The sequence below is a fragment of the Vigna unguiculata genome, chromosome 3, assembly GCF_037176805.1.
Source record: "Vigna unguiculata cultivar grain cowpea cultivar isolate G323 ecotype 2 chromosome 3, ASM3717680v1, whole genome shotgun sequence".
Classification (NCBI taxonomy): domain Eukaryota; kingdom Viridiplantae; phylum Streptophyta; class Magnoliopsida; order Fabales; family Fabaceae; genus Vigna; species Vigna unguiculata.
Genome location: NC_140794.1, coordinates 56524442 through 56539024, shown reverse-complemented (window position 1 = coordinate 56539024; position 14583 = coordinate 56524442). Strand labels below are relative to the sequence as shown.

The 14583-nt window shown below is 30.2% G+C and overlaps 2 protein-coding genes across 2 annotated transcripts; both read right to left on the bottom strand.

Annotated features, from left to right (window-relative positions):
* Positions 1-2325: 2325 nt before the first annotated feature.
* LOC114177039 (centromere protein X) lies at positions 2326-4667 on the bottom strand. The gene is made up of 6 exons (XM_028062267.2): positions 4478-4667; positions 4331-4379; positions 4204-4244; positions 2919-2958; positions 2722-2775; positions 2326-2618 (listed from the first exon to the last, which is right to left on the bottom strand). Exons 1-6 carry the CDS (start codon positions 4499-4501, stop codon positions 2515-2517), a joined length of 312 nt encoding a protein of 103 aa, XP_027918068.1. The 5' UTR covers positions 4502-4667; the 3' UTR covers positions 2326-2514.
* An 8188-nt stretch (positions 4668-12855) lies between these two features.
* LOC114179614 (protein JINGUBANG-like) lies at positions 12856-14184 on the bottom strand. The gene has a single exon (XM_028066024.2). The coding sequence runs from the start codon at positions 14140-14142 to the stop codon at positions 13087-13089; it is 1056 nt and encodes a 351-aa protein (XP_027921825.1). The 5' UTR covers positions 14143-14184; the 3' UTR covers positions 12856-13086.
* Positions 14185-14583: the final 399 nt, after the last annotated feature.

Here is a 14583-nt window from a genome sequence, read left to right as displayed (position 1 = left end):
TGCTGCAGTTCCGTGTCGTTGTTCAGTTCGATTCCTCTTCACCAAGGGCACGTGGGCTTTTTTTAATTTATTTTTCGGGCTGCTTTCTGCAGCACCTCCTTTTTATTTCTTCCTGCACCACTTAACATTTATAAATCCCAAATTATTTTTCATTAAAATTATAATAAAAAGATAAAAATATCTTTACATCTCTTTGTTTTTTAATGTATTTCATATTAAATATTCTGAAAGTATTTTTAAATTTAGAAATAATTTCTCGGAATATATTTTAAAAAATATATTTCTATTATACAATTTAAAAAATATTTTTGAATTTAGAAATGTATTTTGAATTGTAAATATTTCTTTTAAATATGTTTTAGATTGGACAATCCATATACATTTAAAAAGATATATTTTAGATTAAGTGTTTTGTAATATTCTCTTCTTCTCCAATGGTTCCTCTTATTCTTTCTGTGTCCCGGATGCACAAACCTTATAAAGCGAAGGGAGAGAGAAATTGAAAAGCCATTGGTGTCTGCCTTCACATTTAAAGACCCCATAGAATTCAAACACCATCTCATCTATGGTCTTGCTTGAGTTTCTCTAAGTAACCCTTTACTTCTGTTCAATGTTTTCAGATTTGAAAATATATTTCGAATTATATAATTCCAAATGTATTAAAGAAAGAAGAGGTGGAGAAGGATTTTTGTTTCTTTATTATGATTCTAATGAGGATTAAGTCGGTGTTTGCAAGTATTATAGGTTGCGGGAAGAAAGAAAGGAGGTGTAAAAAGAAGCAACCTCATTTTCATAAGTTGGGTTTAACTTCTCTTGTTTGATGATGAAGGAATTTTTTCTTCCGTCTTCATATTTTTTTTCCTTTCATCCTAGACCTCTGTATATTCTTTTAACATTTTATGTTTTTTGGATTGTATAATATGCAAGTTATATTTTGATTTTTGGATTATATAATTTAAAATTTAAAAAGAAAATTTAATTATGCAATTAAATTTTTTTTTTCAAAAAATTAACTTTGAAATTATATAATTCAGAAGTTATTTGACTTTTGAATTATATAATACATTAGTCACTTGGCTTTTAGATTACATAATTTACTTTTGAGCTTTTGAATTATATAATTTGGAATTATTTTTTGAGAGAAAAAATGGTTTTCCGTTACATAATTTTGAAAATCATTTTTAGCTAACCTAGAAGGATAAAATGGACAAAAAAAATTAGGAAAGTGCAGTAAGAAAATTATGGATTTGCAGGAAGAAACTGCCGATGATGAACCGTGTTGGTTGCTCTCGGTTTTCATACATCTCAATTTAGTCATAATTTTTTACTTTTTATCCATTCATAGTGCACTTATGTATTTGTTTTTAGCGATTTACATTATTTCTTTCTCTAATTCATAATACTACTCTTTGGTTTATTTTTATGTAGGAAGGAGAAATCTCAAACTTCAAGTAAAATGAGGACCCATTGGAATTAAACGGGGGAAGGAAATAAAAAGCAAGAAATCTCTGCATCTTCTTTTGAAATAGGCAACACTTCTGAAGCACTATGAATTAATTATAATATTTAATTTTAGGTTTTATTGTCATTGGACATCACTCGAAAATATTTTGTTTTTATTGTGTTTCGACCACTCTTTTAAGACTATTATAAAATAGTTGAGATGTAATTTTTGTATCCTCTTATTTTATTAACAGTTGCTTTTTTATTATTTAAGTAAATTTTTTTTACTTAAATAGAAGAATTTTACATGACTGGCACTCTACTTAATTTAATGATTTATTTGGTAATTGACAAAAAAAAATATTTACAAGATATATATTTTAAGTCTTAAATTTTATGTCACATTTCAAAAGAAAAATTTTATAAGATTCAAGTCTTAAATTTATATTTCTTGCAATAGAGATGTCTTTGTAAAAATGCAATTTAGTTATGCAAAAGAGTCATGTCTCAAATTACCAGGGTAATTTAAAATCAATTAGAATAATAAAATTACAATTCTTTTAGTCTTAATTTTTAGTTGTCTGCAGTTCACTAGTAGTGGATCTCTGTATAGGGTTCTCTAATGGTTGATTCTTACGCTTGTTAATAACGAACAATTTTTTTTTTTGTAAGAGGAAATACATATCCTTGAATCACTGATACACCCTGAGAACTAAAGCTAACTTTATATCTTGGACTAAAGCTTTTCTCCCAATTGATTTTTAAAAATTTTATTGTCTTGTTTGCTATTTTAATCATTTTTCATTAATGTTTTTACTCTTTTTTCTTCTGTATAGCAAAAAGAAATTACACTTCTTACATGAACTAAATGAAAATGTAGACTTCAACTTCAAAATAGTTAAGATAAAATTAGTGAAGGAACAACTTCAATAGACAGTTTTCATCCCTTTCAATGTCCCTGGAAAGAATTAGTTGTATATGACATATCTTCGAACCAACAAATCTAAATGTCCTTTCTACTAAATTGACGATGCGGGGAAGTAGAAGTTACATATAAGTAATTTAAATGCATTAGAAATCTAATAGTAACTGAGGAAGAATAATCTCAAGATGAGTTGGTTCTATCTGATTAGCACCCTCCGCTTCTGCAACAGCAGCAGCACGTTGAACAGCCTCTGCATCAAGAGAAAGGTTTATGTCAAAGTTAAAAAGATTATGAGCAAACTTATAGTCAAGACCAAGCAGGCACAACGCGTTTCTCTTATAACATGAATAAACCTGTGATAAAAAGCCGGAGAAGTTCACAGGTAAGCTTCAGAGCATTGCCATTTGCTGGATCAGAAACGATGAAGGAATGAGTAAAACAAGCAAATGTTCAATTTGCAAAAACAGAACCATGGCGTGACCTGATCACAGAACACCCCCAGAGAATAAATCCATCAATAGAATGAAAAATGGAGACATGGAATAAATACCAGAAGTTGTGCGATTCTTCTTGGATGTTCCAACTCCTACCTGTAGCAGTAAACCGAATGCAACAGTGAAGCAGGGGATATCATGTAGTTCAAGAGAATAACTAAAATATTAGAGAATGTAGATTCTACTTAGGTTAGGATGTTATTGCTGTTGATGGCACCCAGTCAGCTAAATTACAAAATATACTATGAAAAACAAGGTATTTGTTCAAATAGATATATAGACATCTTAAACTCAAAACAAATGTAGCAAAACCTAAACAGTGAATACAAGAAATTGGAAGGGAAACAACCAGGGCCAATTCCCTTACCAAAAATTTGGGGAAGGTTGTATTTTACAATGTGATATGTTAAAAAAATTACGCACTCTCCTTGTATTTCAGGCTTCTGATAGATCTCTCATCTATTACAAAATCCAACAAAAAGTTTCCTTGCATACATAAATAGCTTCACAACTAACTTCAAACGCTTATCAACTGCCAAAATTTCTTGCTGATAAAAGAAAAGGGCCTTAATTTCTTAGCCAGAGAGCATTCAGGGTTATATGATCAGGGTTATATTAAACTTTTGGGTTCATTGTCATTCAGGGTTATATGATCAGAGTTTCAAATATAATTTTCTTGAAGGATGCGACCAAAAGTAAAGATTGAATAAGATTTTGTGACAAGCGTATTCGTATGCACCAAATCACCAGACTCTGAAATATGATATATAGGCACCATGTAGCTAATAAAGCGGTTGAAATTGAAAGACCTCACGAACAAGACTTACAAAACACAAATGAACAAAGCACGAGATAAGACAGAAGGAAAGAAACTAATGGTAAGTTTGCATTGACAATAAGTGGATCACTCGTGAACGAAAAATAAATGATGGGACTGTACCATATGTTAATAGGTACAATAGAAGAGACCAAACCTAAACCACTAACAAAAAAATGACCTCACGTCACTTCACACTACTGTAATAATACGGACATAAATGTGATTGGCAAGGTTTCTAAAAAGCTATAGAAACGTAGTATCAAAAGTAAAATCCAACGCAGTAAACTTAACAGAATCCTAATATATGAGCAGATCTACTTTTTTGTAATCGTAACAATCGGGTAGGTTAGCGAAGTAATTATTGGAAACAACAGCGCAAAAACAATCCCAAATTTTGGAAGTCACACAGCATAAGAAGGGAAATTCAGAAATTATATCATTGTGAAGATACAAACACAAACAAAAGGATTACGAGGAATAGAAAAAAATTAGAAATGAAATGTGAGGAAATTGCAGAGAACCTCGGAATCCGGAGCGTCGTTAGCTTCAACATTTTCCCGCTCTGAAAATGGGAAGAGAAGAAAAAGAAGTTAGTGATTGGGGATAAAGTGGGAAGGAAAGCAGGGTAAGAGAGAAGAAGTGTGGGACCAAGGGCTCGCAGTGTCCAAAAGCGCTTCAAAATGGAATGAATGAGATCCTGTTAACCAATTTGAAGGAGGAAGTGAGATATACAGAAAATGAATACATTAATTGCGTTGTAAAGAGAGAGGGAAGGAAAGGGTTTTAGGGCTGTACACACTCCAAGCTGACTTCCTCCATCGCACAGCCACAGCCTTCACCAAACACGCCTTTGGATTTGGAGGGAAATAAAATTAGAGTAGGAAAGTTCAACAAATTTTCCTCACACAAGAGTCAGAAAACTAGCTACTGTGCGCTTATTTTCGCCACATGTTTGTTTGGATGGGAATCTCCTTTTCATTTCGCATAATTTGCCGCCGCGGAGAAATAGAGACAAAATAAATAAGAGATGTGTATGAGAAAATAAAAGAACAGCGCTTAATTATAAAAAAAATAGAAAGAAATACTATATCCCACCCAATCCAAAATATTAAAAACAAATTTGAAGATGCAGTAGTGAGATTGAGATTGGGTTTGATCACCAGATCATATTGAATAAATAAAATTAATAATTTCAATCAGATACGGGTTTAAATCTTATTAAGTTTAATTTTATTTTCATTCTTTTTTTTTTACGTGTTTTAACGTGAATCATTAATTAAAATAATATTATCTTTTCGTTTGAAAAAAATCAATAATTTACACTAACAACAAAAATCAATAATTTACACTATACCATGTAAAAATAATGTATAATTTTTCTTTTCACTAATATTTTTAAATTTGTAAATATATTTTAATTCTAATTTTTAATATGATAGCATTTTATTAAAAATCAATAATAAATTATATAAAATTATAATCCACAATAATAATCATTATTAAAATTATACATCCCAACTTTTACTTAAAAGTTCTCGGTATTTATGTCAAACAATTCTTTTTATCAAAATTTTTTAATTAAATATAAATTCATAATCCGAAAAACTTGACCATTTTAACCCGCAACTTGAACAATTTGAATCCAACTTATCCCATAAACTAAATAATCGAATATGAATTTTAAAATAATAAATTTGAGTTATGCTAAATTGATTCGGTTGAATCTGAATGTGATCTTATTTACCGATTGCTCACTCCTACTTAATTAAGGTTTAAAATTTATGATAAATTTAAATATTTTTAATTAAGTTTTTATTAAATTTTCTTAAAATTTATTAAATATTAAAAAAAATTATATTTTTTTAATTAATTTTTTGTTGTTTATTTGTTCTCTTAATTAAGTGATGTTGTTATTTTGTTGTTATCTTATTTGTTTATTTCTATAAATTTAAATGTGTGAAATTTTATAATTAGTATAAGTTGGTAATAAATTTAATTATTTCTATTAAATATATATTAAATCACATTATTTTTGTAAACATAGACCAACATTTTAATTTTTATTTAATGTTACATTTGACCTTCCTATCCCATCAATTTTGCCAATAAACTTATTTTCAACCCAACATGAAAGATTGCAAGAATTGTAGTCATCACCTGGAAGTGAAAATGATATGCAATCTAAAGAATGTGTACGCTAAAAAGTGAATTTCATGGGATTGGTAGTTCTTCTTAAGAGAAAAAAAATATATATCCAACCAGTTTGAAGTTGTTATCTGCACTATCAGCACATTATTCGGAGCCATGTTGCTTCAACACATGCTACTTAATGTTGCTTTGGAGGTGGCTCATTCTCATTACTATACTCTTGAGGAGGTGACACTATCACTAGTACTTTTTTTCAGCATCACTTTGCATCAAATGTTTTACTGTTGTCGACAACGCAAAACACTAATTCTTCGCGTTTGCATCACTTGAATCCCTGTGATCTGAATGGAAGTTTTAGTGAGACCCACAAACTAATCCTTATTCTACGACAAATGAAGGCAAAGTCGAGTTGCGTTGTGATGAAGATACAACATCTTCAATCAAATGGGTATTTTTTTTTAAGTGTTATTTGGCTTTGGTGTTCTTTCGAAAAAAAAATGGATTTTAATGTTTTTCACATGAATTTAATGAAAATATGATATATGACATTCCTGGATTTTGACCTAGGAGGTCGGCGTTAGCTTCACCCTCTTTAAAGTTGGGGTGATTTTTAAAACTCAATTGATCATTTATTTTTTTTCTTTGGATGCACCGTTAGTGTACAACACTAAGTTTTCTTCGTTCCAATCAAAATGCATTTCACAGTATATTTTCTCCTTTTATTTATATCGATATATATATATATATATATATATATATATATATATATATATATATATATATATATTATTCTTTTATCTCTTTTATTATTATTAAATATTCCGTTTTATTAAGTTTTACTTTTTTCTTTATATGATGATACATTATAATCTATACAGTGAACAAAGGTTCTAATAAATCACTAAACAAGTTCTCTTTGAGTGATTTTTCACCAAAAACTTCTTATACATTTTTGTACGTGTTTTTGTGCGCAAGCTTCCTTCTCTCATGGTTTATACATACTAACCAAACTTTATTTTATGATCTTCTAAGTTGTCTCTAGTACTTATGATTCTTTGCTTTGTTCGATGCAGCACAGATGCACAGAGGCAGTGGCGGAACTTGCTCCATTTTTATGGGGCTGCCAAAATATACTTAAAATTTATATATTTAATTATGGATCCGTAAGATTATTTAACTTAATAATAATTGAATCAATACTAAAAGTTTTAGTTATATTTTGTTTTTAATGTAAATAATCATATCGTCAGCAAAAAAATTCATCTTCCGTTTTATTTTGCAATCTTATTTTGATAATTTTCATTGTAGAAAATTATCTTTATGATATAGTTGTAGAAACAAGAAGAGTTAAAATAAGACGAGACAGCTTAAAAAATCAATCAAGTAGATATAATTGACTTCCTATTTTTGTCAAAGATTGATTTTTTCTATTTTCTTCCTCACAATAGCTTCCATTTTATCACTTTTAAATAATTAACTTATTCTTTTATTTCTTCATCAATATACTTATGTTTTAAAAAAAAATACTAAAAGATAATTTATCATAATCTAAATAAAATTTGTGATACGTAATTAATAAAAGAAAAATATATGATAATCAAGTCACAATTAAAAATCAGTTATTAAAAAACACTTAGTGCATTGCTTTTTCTTCGATATTTATAAAAATGAATATACCAAATGCTCGTGAGATAAAAAATAATATTAATTATTAAACTAATATTTCACTATCAATTGAGAAAAAAAGAATTACTTTTCTCTTCAATAATAGAAGAAAGCATTCAAAAATGAGAGCACAAAATAATGAATTTGTGTTCAACTTTCTTTTTTTCTTCATAAGCAAAAGAAAACAAAACAAGTAAAAGTCTAAAGTGGATACAATATGTGAGAAACTCAAAAAACAGTGAGAGAGAAAATAAAAAATATCTTAATAAATTTATTTATTTTTTATTAAATTTAATTTTATGCTTTATTATTTATTAGCATTAAATGTTATATTTTATAAAATAAAAAAAGATACCTATTTTAATTCTTATCAATTCCCAATATATACTTTTATTATTTAAAAAATTCCAAAACATTAAATTTCTTATACATAATTTAAAAAATTAAAAACAAAAAAAAATTCATATAACATAAATAAAAATAAATAAAAAATGTTGGGGGGGCACGGCTCCCCCCTGTCCCTTCGTTGGTCCGCCTCTGCACAGAGGTACGCCAAAGAAACATGTGCGCCACAAAGACATGCAAAGGCAAGATGCATGGTGGAGGTGTGGTGGAGGTGAGGCACCACCCTCGGCAAGGAATGGTTAGCAAAAAGGTTGGGTGGCCATGCAAGGTGGGTTGAATGGAGGGCCACACACTTTAGTTGTTGGATAGTGGTGGAGATGTTAACACTTAAGTCAAAATATCATTATCCCTTCTATAATTAAATATTGTTTAACTCTCAAGTTAAAATGCGAAAGGGATGCACAAGGGTAGGGATGTCAATGGGGTAGGCCGAGTAGGTACAAGTAGTAGCTTCTTATACCCTACCCATTGGATAAATATTTGTTCCGTATTAGTCCCCATATTTGTGCGAATATTCGTTATATGAGTATTTGCATATTATTTTAGTATTCACGAATATTGATAGGTACCCGCGGGTATTAACCAAAAAAAATATTTAACAACATATTTTAATTGTAAATTCAAATAAAATATAATATATAACATTTATAAATTTTAAACAAAGTCCAAATAATTCATTTAAAGAGTGTTGAATGACAATTTATAAAGAAATGAAATTTTTTTAAAACCAATTCATAAAAAGTAACTCATTCAAAATCAATGTGTTAATATTCTAATCATGTTCTTTTTTTTTTAATTTAAATTAGAGTGTAGCAGATACAACTATCCACGAGTACATATACTATCAATACCCATCCTATTAACATGCGAGTATAAACTCGTTCCCGTTACCCACAAATATTCATTACAATATCTATTTTCTACCGATTACATATTTCATACGAGGATACCCGCAAGTAATAGTTTTTTTGACATGTAGAGAGGAGGTGAGGCACCACCACTAGTAAGGACTGGGTGGCCGTGAGAGATGGGTTGAATGGCGAGGTACACACCGTAATTGTTGGATAGTGGTGGTGGTAGGTGATAACACCTAGTCTCTTCGATTTCTATGATTAAATAATGTGAGTTAAAATGATATCACATATAATGTTTTCATTGAATATCAAAACTTTTTTCTTTTAAAAGGTATCGAAGCACCCCCACACAAATATATAAACATAATCAATTATACATATTTATAATTATTATTAACAAGTGAATTTTAAGCTTAATTCGATCTTACAAAATCGACTTTTAAAATTAGGTTTGCATCCGCCTTTTATATATATATATATATATATATATATATATATATATTAACTTAACCTTATACGTGACTTCCAAAAATTGTTGTCCATATATATATATATATATATATTAACTTAACCTTATACGTGACTTCCAAAAATTGTTGTCCACTCATAATTGATAATTGATTATATAGCTCTATGATAATTATAGGTTATATAATGATTTGTACTTAATAATAAATAATTACAAAATAATATTAAAATGAAAAAAAAATCATTAATGAAAAATAAATTATCATAACTGCTAAAAGTTTTTTTATATTTTGTTTAAATTTTCTACTTAAATTTGCAATAAACCAGATTTTTTACAAAATTTTAATAATTAGAAAATATGAAATACCTATAACTATATATAAAGAAATGTTTTCTTTTCTATTCCTATTTCAAAATTTTAATTTTATCTTTTAATTATTTATTAAATTTTTTAAAATTAGTAGTTACTTTTACATTTTTTTTTAAATTGTCTATCTTTTTTCTTTTTTTTTGTCTTTCTTTTTACTTACTTTATTTATTTATTTCTTCCTTGTCAAGTCGATCCATAGGAAAATAATTGCTTACAACTCTGAACTGCTTCACCCCACCAAATAATTCATTCAATATTTACCAAACACAGTAGACGAGAGGAAACAAAATAAATAAAGAGGGAAGGAAGGCATATAAATAGTATTATTTCTTTTAGACTTAATTATTGACTTAGTCTTGTTTTTGAATTCAATTTAAACTTCTGATTAGGGATGACAACGAGGCGGGGCGGGGACGGATTTTGCTATCTCATATCCATTTCCGTAAAAAAAATTCATCCACATCCCCATACCTAAATTCAACGGGTATCAAACTTTTATTTCATTCCCATCCCCACTGAGTAACGGGTATAATCTCGTACCCATACCCGTACCCGTTTTTCTATTACTTCAATATAACTTTTAATTAATTTTTATAAAATAAAAAAAAATTACGGTAAAAAAAACTTAATATTATCAAATATTCAATATTAGGAGGATAGTTGTTTCTTCGATATCAAATACTTTTAAATAAATCATAATTGTTTACAAATTTCATGAGAATCAAAACATTTATTAAATTTGCAAATTGCAAACATTAATGAATATATTTTTATTTTTTTTTAAATTTAAAAGAAAACAAATATTCAAATTAAAATATATTTTAAATGTTTGTTTACTTCAATTTTTTAAATTCTAATGTATCTCTTTTTTTATACAGTAATAAAAATGATAATACATCACTTAATCAAAATGACGCAAATAAAAAATAATAAACATAATAATAAAATTTTAACATAGATATTGTATCTTTTGAATTCTAATATATGTTGGATGGTGATAAAAAAATATTCATGACAATTACATTAAATTTTGATATTGTAGTAAATAAAAGTTATTTATACAATTATAGTGAAAAAATTACAGTATGATTGATATAATGAGTTAAAAAATAAAAAATAATTAGATAAAATATATTGAAATAATATTCTACATGATGAAAATAAACAACAAATAAAAATATTAAAAAATTAACAAATGTGTGCCTTAGAAACAAAATGAGAAACTATTGAAAGAGACCGCACAAAGGAAAATAAATGTATAATTAAGGGTTATGATAAAATGAAAAATACCTTAAACATCTAATAACACTTTTCAAATATCAATATATATACTCAATGGTTGAGAGAAATAATTATTTTACCAAAACAAAAGAGTTCTTTAAATGAAACAAAAGTTAATAAAAATAAGTAAAGATTTTTTTTATATTACCTAGTAAATGAAAGGTTTATGCTATTAAACACTTAAATTAAGAGTAATAAACATACTCATGTGAAAGGAAAATATAGAATAAATAAAAATATTAAAATATGAGACATAAAAAAAATTTAATTGACATATATCATTTTAACATAATTACATAAATGTTAATGATAAGATGAAAAATATTTTGGAGATGCAAATGAGTTTCATGACAAACCAAATAATTAGAAGAAATAAAAAATTGAATATATATATATATATATATATATATATAATTACTTAATTAATTGTGAATATTTTAATAATTTAAACGATGAGAGAGATATGGCGGGGACAAGTATTATGGCGAGGATATGTATATCCCCATAACTATCCTCATACCCAGTTGTAAAAAGTCGGGGATTCCCCATACCCATACCCATACCCAGTCAATGCGGGGATTTCCCGTCAAAACGAGGACGGATTCGGGCAATATCCACGGGGACGAGTTTATTTGCCATCTCCACTTCTAATCTTTTAAAAAGATTCAATTTAGTCTTCCGTTTTACTAAAACATTTAATTTTGTCTTTTTCAATTTGAGATTAAATTAATAATTAAGTTTAATATCAACTTATACGTACGTGTTAAAATAATTTCTTAAAATTTATACATCAAATCACTCTATTTAAATGTAAACAAATTTGAGTATTTAGACGAGAGATAAAGAATTAAATAATTTGAGTATTTAGATGAAGTGATTTAATATATAAATTATAAAAAAATGTTTTAATATGTATATACAAATTATAATTGAACTTAATTATTAATTTGGCCTTAAACAAAAGAATAAAAAAGATTTTTTTTAAATGATTAAATTGAATCAAAATTAATTAGAAGTTAAATTGAACATTTTTAACACATTGAAGAGTTAAATTTAAAAACAAATAACAAGACAACTAAAATAAATCAAAGTAACATGTTAAAGAACTAAATCACTGCCTAGAGAATTATAGGAAAAAATAGAAAGTTATGAATTTTTTTTCTTCTTTTCCCGTCTCTATTCAACTGTAACTCACGTAGTCTACAGAACTGCTCTTAATATCATATCCGTACCGAACTTTTTAAACTAATCTTCTCATACAACTTTAAAAAAAAGAACTTTTTGAATTAAAATTCAAAACAGTCTATCATCTTTGGAAGAATATTTGGAGAAAATGGTCTGGTGCAAGAGGTCCTGAATTCAGTACAGTGGCGCAAGACAGCAAAGGAATCAAAAGCTTCTGATTCCCAAGAAAATGGGAAGATTACCATGGAAGCATGAATTGCACGCTGTTCCTCATGACCTCGGGATACGTAGTGATCTATGGTGCGGGAGATTGTACACAGTGATATGCTTTCAACAAACCCAACCGCTTTTTTTATTATTTCTATCTAATCACTATTTAAATTTAATTACATGCATAATAAATATTAAGAAACAATTCTTATCGCATTGGTAAAGGCTATCTATATTTGGTCGTATCTTTTTCGGACAATAGAAAATGTTAGTATTCAAGAATCTGTGGCTTAATTTTAAGACTGTAATATTGTTTTATGGTTTTAAATAGTCATATCATGATTTCAATTGTTTATGAAACCACAACCACCACCACATCACGTTTGTTGCATGCATGTTTTTTATGCTGCACAGATCATTTTCTTCAATTTTTGTTTTATCTTTTAGATCCCTGCAACCAATCCTCTTATTCCATCTTGTAACAATATTTGCAGATTATTTATGTAACGTGTTCATTGTCGATGTGAATATAACTTTTACAACAAGTTCTATATCTACTTGAAATTAGAAAGAAATATAAGCATGCACAACATCATATCATATCAGACGACCTAATTGCAAATTTTCCTAATTATTTTGATGTAATTTACTTAAAGGGGTTTGAAAGGTAAACTATATTATCAGAGACTTTCCTTATGTAGCACGAAATGGACTTTAGAATCTGGTTAAGTTCTGGATTTAACTACATATGTAGTAATTGCACACTCACAATTAGTTTCAGGGTTTTAACCTACCCAACTAAGAGCGTGCTCAAACGGTTAATTAGGCACGCAGAATCGGGCCGAACCAAACAACTCCCACACCTTAATCTCCCCGTCTAGGCTTCCGCTGAATAGCCTAACGACGCCGTTTGAGTCATCGTCACCTCCCGGAAAGGCCACCAACGACTTCACCGGTTTCTCGTGCCCTTCCAACACCGCCCTGCAACTATACCCACTCCTCCCTCTCTCCCGTTGCCAGATCCTAACCGTTAGATCCGCGGACGCACTCGCCAACAAACCAGCCACGTGGATAAGACACAGTATGGCTCCACTGTGACCCCTCAACGTCTCCATCTTCACCGCGCCGTTTTCCTCACACCCCCACTCCCACCGGCATATTTCGCCGTCGCAACCGCCGGAAAACAAGCCCGCGCCCCCGCCGTCCAACGCAAGCGCATTCACCGTCGACTTCTGCCTCCCAATGGTGCTCACCAACACGTGCCGTTTCGCCTCGCAGTCCCTTCTCCAAACCTTGATGCTCCCATCCGTGGATGCCGTATATACGGTGCCATCTCGGTTAACAACCAGAGCGTTGATCGCGTCCTCATGCGCTTTGACGGACTCCAAACATCGGAAACTGAACAAGTCCCAGACCTTAAAGCTCTTATCCCACGAAACCGAATACATGAGCCTCTGGTTCACGGCTAAACCGGAGACGGTGTCGCAATGCTGGATCCAGAGCCTGGACTTGTGGCGGCGCACGCTGACGTAGTTTCGCGGAACGATGCAGCGACGGAGACGGTCGGTGACGGTGGGGAGGGAGGAGAGGAGACGATGTCGTTTGGAGGGAGTGATGAGCCAGACGCGAATCTTGCGGTCTTGGTGAGCGGTGAAAACCCTTGAGTTGGTGAAGGCGATGGACTTGACAAAGCCTGAGGCAGGGCTTTGGTTGAAGGCGTCGATGTGGGTGTAATGCGAGAGGTCGAAGACGTTGATGAGATTTAGGGAGGCGGCGTAGAGGAGGTTACGGTGGACCGCGAGACAGGTGATGTGGGGTGTTAGGGTTTTGAGGGAAGCCACGCACCGTTGTTGGAACTTTTCGGAATGGTTCATTTTGGAAGTGAAGGGTGGAGTGAATGAAGATGGAGTAGCTGAAGCGGGAACATAAGTAGTGGTTGGAATGTGGTGTTGTAATGGCACGTGGCATGTGTGTGAGGCTATACACTTGGCAGATGCGGAATGCTCCGCTGAGTAGCTTGGTGGGGTAATAAAGCAAGTGGTGGGCTCCACCTAAAGATTTGTTGGACCCAACGAATCACCTTAGTCAACCTGGTGCTTCTGCCCAATGTAAATAAGGAAAGAAATGCAGAAATTTTATATGCAATGCAACAGTGTTTCGGTTTTTTTATGTATTAAATTAATTCAAATTATTCTATTGCAAATTTAAGCCACATTTTAATTTCAATATTTATTACAATTGTTATCAATAAAATATAGATTCATTCAAGACTCTTCTTCTTTTTTTAATGTAGATTCCTTCATAACTCTTTCGGA